This window comes from Onychomys torridus, chromosome 11 (genome assembly GCF_903995425.1).
Source record: "Onychomys torridus chromosome 11, mOncTor1.1, whole genome shotgun sequence".
NCBI lineage: Eukaryota > Metazoa > Chordata > Mammalia > Rodentia > Cricetidae > Onychomys > Onychomys torridus.
Window position 1 is genome coordinate 30669136 of NC_050453.1, and position 6000 is coordinate 30675135.

The 6000-nt window shown below is 45.3% G+C and overlaps 1 protein-coding gene across 1 annotated transcript in view; it reads right to left on the reverse strand.

The window, feature by feature from the left end:
• The window catches only part of Scyl3 (SCY1 like pseudokinase 3), a 30473-nt gene extending 25661 nt beyond the window's left edge, over nucleotides 1–4812 (reverse strand). Inside the window, exons 1-2 of the mRNA XM_036201819.1 lie at nucleotides 4449–4812; nucleotides 413–610 (exon numbers count right to left, since the gene is read on the reverse strand). Coding sequence (XP_036057712.1) covers nucleotides 413–577 — 165 coding nt within the window. The 5' untranslated portion in view covers nucleotides 578–610; nucleotides 4449–4812. The remainder of the gene's footprint in view (nucleotides 1–412; nucleotides 611–4448) is intronic.
• Between the last annotated feature and the right edge of the window lie 1188 nt (nucleotides 4813–6000).

Sequence of the window (6000 nt, forward strand, 5' to 3'; positions counted from 1 at the left end):
AAAAAATAAAAATAAAATGTTTTGTAAAATGCTGTGACAGTACAGTGTTTCAGGGCAGGAAAGATAATATAAAATTCCTAGAGTGCTTTATTTTCAAGCACATCAACACACTAATTAAAATACCAGTGATCAGCAATTCTGTTAAACTAGATGAATCCCATCTCTTAGATTGGCCATATGAAATCACCTGCCTACCTTTCTCATTAAAAGCATTGTGATAGAAACCATCACAAAGAGTTTGGTGAAGCTCTCTGGCTGTAGGGACGGTATGTTAGAGATGGAACAACTGTTTTTATGAAACACTGAGTAATAAAGTACCACTGTTGGGACCATATCTCCCTGGACCTTTATTAAGTCCATGTGAGAGGAAGCCGGGAATTAGAAACCCTGTGAAGACAGCCCATCACAGTACCTTGGCGGCTTTGTTAACCTTGTCTTCATTTTCTCTCTTATATACGAATACTGAGGCGCATTTCCCATCTTGCAGTGTGGCGGGATAAACAGCAAGTCCAAAGGGCAAGGTAAATGGCGGTTCTCTCAGTGTATAGCTCTTTAAAGCACTGTTCTCTGATCCCATCCCTCTTGCAGTTCCTCCTCAAATCAAACAGATCTAAAACAAGCAGAAAACAAGTGAGAACATTCCACATCTATGTGCAGGCTAAGCAGGCTGAGCAGGCTAAGCAGGCTGGCTACCCAGCTTAGTCCAAAGTGTCCATTCAAACTTAGTCATTCCTGCAGTGCTAACAACTGCCTCTGATAATATGAACGGCCAATGGAAAGCAAGTTATCAGGAATGCTTGTTAATTAACAACTAACAAACAACTCCAGAGAAAATGTGTGTTTCCAAATAGTCACATGTACTTCCTTCCCAAACCCAATCACACACAAATTTCTATAAAGGCTTGTAAAACATTTTATTAAAAATTAAGTAGTCTTAGACAGTGGTGGTGGCTCACACCTTTAATCTCGATATTGGGAGGCAGAGTGGATATCTGAGTTCAAGGTCAGCCTGGTCTACAAAGTCAGTTCTAGGACAGCCAGGGTTTCACAGAGAAACCCTGTCTTGAACCTCTGACCCCATAAAAAAGTAGTCTTTATATAAATATAAACCTAATAATCATGACACAAGTCTCTCAACTTAGATTTTCCTTCCACGTGGATGAAGAGCCACAGAATAATTTGTTATCTGTGTAATGATGCTTAAAATACAAGCTTATCATAGAATTTAAAATGTGTACAGATGCACACACATTACTACACGAGGGACAGAAAATGTACTAGGGCAGAAAGCTACAGAGAATTAGTTTTTCAGAATCTCAGAATGTCTGTAGGAAAGAACTAATTTTGCTCTTTAGCAGATGCCCTGAGCTCTTTCATACATACCTAGCAATTTATCTTTCTTAGGCTCAGGGATTACTGAGGAAAAGAGGGTTTGTAAAAGCCAGAGGAACAGGAAGTTTGCTGTGAGATTGTATCTCCTAGAAAGTCAAAGAGACGATACCATCCGGACTCATTAACATGGCTGCCTAAATAAGATCCAAACAAGGACACCAATGGACATGCTAACATGAAAAAGTGAAAGCTCATACAACCTCAACACTAGCCAAAGAACTGCAGGCAACTGGGGAATGCTGAGAACCAGAGACATGTTCTCCCAAAGGGAAGGGTTCCCAACTGGTTATCCAATACCATGTGGTCAAGCCTGAGATCATATATATACAGGTAACATTGTACAGACTGAGCAGGTTGTAGTTATGTATTTATTTATTTGTTACACACTGTAACAAAGAAAGAGACCATGAATTTGAAAGAACAATGGGGAGGGGGATGATTGGGAAGGGTTGGAGGGAGGAAAGGGAAAGAGGGGAATGATATAATTAAGGTATAATTTCAAAATATAAAAATAAAACCAGAAGTGACACTAAGAACAATACTAAAATATCCAACAGCCTCAATTTTAAGAAACACCCACTTTTTGTTTGTTTATTTGTTTGTCTGTTTTCGAGACAGGGTTTTTCTGTGTAGCTTTGGCGCCTGTCCTGGATCTTGCTCTGTAGCCCAGGCTGGCCTCGAACTCAGAGATCCGCCTGGCTCTGCCTCCCGAGAGCTGGGATTAAAGGCCTGCGCCAACACCGCCCGACTAAGAAACACCCACTTTTTAAAACAGTGCATTTGGGGTAATGGATAAATGCAACTCTACTTATCTGGGGATACAGTAGTGCCTGCTCAGAGAGGGCCTTCCTCCTGCTTCCTGGCCACAGTTAATGACTTGTTTCGGGTCAAAGAGCGGTCAACTCACAGACAGACTACCTTCAGTATCCAGAACTGGCACGGAGGAGCAGGCCACTGTCTCCTCCATGAAACTGAACTAGGCAAGGCTTTTCTTTATCACTAGTAGCACATCTGAAGCTGGGGGCACCAGGAGGTGGAGCTGGGGCTATGGTAAACGAGGGCCATGTGGGAGCAAAAACTTGGTGGGCCCCAGGAAGTCAGTGGTCAGTGGGATAACAAGCTCAGGCCGGGAGAATGGCTTTTTATGGAAGCATACCAGCATCCCCATCTCAGACCTGTCTCAGGCCTGGAGGATGAGGAGCTAGTTTCTAATCCAGCCTTTTCACTGACTAACCCTTAGAGTGTGCAGTTTTCCAGACTGGCTCGAACGGGCCCATGTTCTCTGAAACCAGCTGACATCTCTACTCTAAGCCCTGCTTAAAACACCAGTGAGACCATAGGCATCAGTTAAGGAAGGATTACTATGAAAAGTATGTGAAGCTGGCCTGCATTCTTGGTTCACTACAAAATAAAACTTTTCAGTATCAACAAACAATAAAGGAAAAACAGAACAAGGAACTACAAGCAGATGAGTACCTTCCTGGCAGGAAATCATACTACTGAGTTTCATCGTTAGTCCTGAAGAGATACTGTGCTCACCAAGATTCATGAGCTCTCTGCTATTGGAGGCAAGGACAGTAGACATTTTTAATTTACTTATTTCCAATAGTAAAACATGTCCTTGCTGGAATACTGGGCCTCAGAATATCTATTAACCTTTAATTTAATATTATAAATACAAACAGATGATAACTAATAACTTCAGATTTACAAAAATATTAGATACTAAAAGTGGTCATTTCTCACAGCAGTGTACTGCCTATGACCCTAAGAAAAATCACTTTTAAAAAGGGATGGCTCAATTCCTATTGAAGAGAGTGGAAAGCCTTGTACTTTTGTTGTTTTGAAAGATTGGCCATGCTGAGTGATGTCTACTGACACCATCAAATGTGAGGCCAATCAAAGAGCAGAGTTCTGTGCCTAATGCAGCAGGGAAGAGGTACTGATGGTTGGGTCTGAGAACACCCTAAAGTGGTCACTGATTCTTCCCACAACTGTATGTAAGAGGCAGGACGCTACTGGCATAAACAGTGCTTTTAAAACCAACCGAGAACCAAACTGAAAGGAACTTACTGAAATGCAAGATGTAAATAACACTCCGAGCTCCAAATACTCTTCCTTGTTTGAGGAGTAAGGAGGAAAATATGAAATAGTGTCAGGTAGATTTGAAATGCAAAGTCACATGAAGGTAGAAAAAAATATTCCAATATAGCACAGACATTTTACAGAATACACTACTACTTTCTATAATGAAACGTTGAGTTGACAGTCTCCTCCGATGTGAATATACACCATAGCTGTCTTTAAAAAATTTTTTAAAAAAAGTGTTTACCTATTTTCTTCCAACTTTTTCTTTCTTTGGCTTCAGGTGGGGCTTAGAGACCACCTGTAGTTAGGAAGCACCCTTGCCTAAGTCACTGAACAACTTCTGGACTCAACCATAAAACCTGTGTCCTCTGAGAGAAATACATCCCTGTTGGTTCTTCTCCCAAGAATTAGTAGAGTCTCTTGGCTCCAGTTCCCTTAGCTTCAAAGTTCCAAAACTTATGACTTGCCCCAAGAGTCCTAAGGGTATGCCTTATTCGCTGGCACTTAGCTACTGGGTGATAAACCTTACCAGCAGCCCCGTGCTCTGGTGTGTTTCAGCCATGTGTGTTCCCGGTAAAGAACTCAACGCCACAGTGCTAGCTGACAAGCAAAACGTCATGTAGACAGAATAGATTAAAAGTACTCCGTCTGACCCCAGCTCAGGATACACACCAATCCCTCAAACCAGCGGTCACTGCGATCCCCAAAAGTCAGCAAAAAACGACTTTGGCAGATACTGTGTTAGCTTTATTCCACGCAGGAAGCCGCCGGGGGCCTGGCGCTGTCTGGGACCCTGCCCCGCGCGACCTTCCCGCTAGACTCCAGGCCTCGGCCGTGACGGCGGGGGTCCCCCGAGAAGGGGGCACCCCGATCAATCCGGAGCAGCGCTCAACGGGCCGCCCCAGCTCTCCCCGCGAGCGGCGACCCCGCTCCCGCCCTGCCGCCCCGGCCGCTCGGCTCCCGCTTACCTGCGGGCGGCGGGAGCAGGCTGGCGGCTGGCTCCGACACGCAGGCCTAGGCCCCTCCACCCACAGTCTCCCGAGGACCGGGCTCAGACCGCACGAGAAGGGCCCGGAAACGGGTCAACAGACCGGCCTTCAGTTCCTCCGACGCCACCACCGAGGTGCGCGAACCCGGAACCGAGCTAGAGCGGCCGCCCAGGTGATGCTCCGGTCCGGGTCATCTTTAGGTGTGGGCGCCAGGGAAGCCGCGTGCCTCACGCCTGCTCCCAGCAGCCTACTCTGGCTGCAAAGAAACCTGTCGGCTTGTGTTTTTAGTTCGACTGCACAGTGTCCTGGTTTTAATGTTTGGGTTTTTAGCCGGTCGGTTTTGAGTTCATTTCCGCCCGAATCCAAAATGGCCACCTCTGGCTTCAGACAAGTACGATAGTAAAGGGGCGGGCAAAAGGAGAGGAGTTTGGGGCTGAGCCAGAACTTTTCCGGTAGTGACTCTTTGCATCCCGGCCACCCTGATTGGCCGCGCTACCTGGGGAGATTTTTATTTGTATTTATTTATTTTTCCCTAAACTATTGAACTTGTCAGATTGGAGCTACTGAAGTTGTCAAAATCATGGTGATTCAGGCTTAAGACTTAAGGTTTCAGATGGAAAGCCTAGAATCAATCCAGCGGAAAAGCAAAATTAGAAGGAATATTACTCCTCGAGACCGAAGAAGAGGGAAGGGAGGGGAGGAAAAAAGAGGGGAAGGGATAAGAGGAGGGGAGAGGAGGAAGAGGAGGAAAAGGCGACGGTACACACTATATTGTTACTAGCTCCGACATCCGCTGACGTTCTCGATCTCCTCGCTTGTTCAACCTTCAGTATAATAGCCTCAGACCAAATGACCACCCCAAACTGCGTGTGGGTGGCCGCAGGTGGCCAATGAGACACAGCAGAACTGTGTAGATGCTCTAGGCGGAAGGTCAGTGCACCATAGAGAGCCTCTGCCTGCCTGGTAAAGAATGTGGACAGGAATGAATAGCAGCTTCCAAGTGCTGTAAAGCAAGTCAGCATGCTGAGACTGGTGAGGTGAGAGACGGAAAGAACAGGATTCTCTCCATCAATTTGTTTTGTTCCTTTTTCCTGAAGGAGTAGACTTGAGTCACTTCACCCAGCACGTGAAATCTGCCATCAACACACTTTCCTGACTCACCCTCTATGCAGCATCCCTAGCCCCGAGTTCTTGCCGGCATTCTCATCCATACTTTGATCATTAATCCAAGTCCAGTTGTGGATGGGATCTTGGATAGCCTGTATCCTCTTTTCCCAAACACGACGGTCACCTACTCCTCCAAAATTAACAATAAAAGAAAGTTTCCTGCTGAAGGAATACGAGGACTGGAAGAGACACACTCAATACTTTCCCTCCCCAGTAGTGATCTACTCACTTAACTATCCCTGATGTCACTCAGGTCTCTAAATAAATCACCTCTTAAATCTCTGGATTAAGATTCCAGATATTTTGAGGCCACAGGTTTACTTGTACATTTCCCCCTAATAGGAATGCCGATCATTCTGTTCAG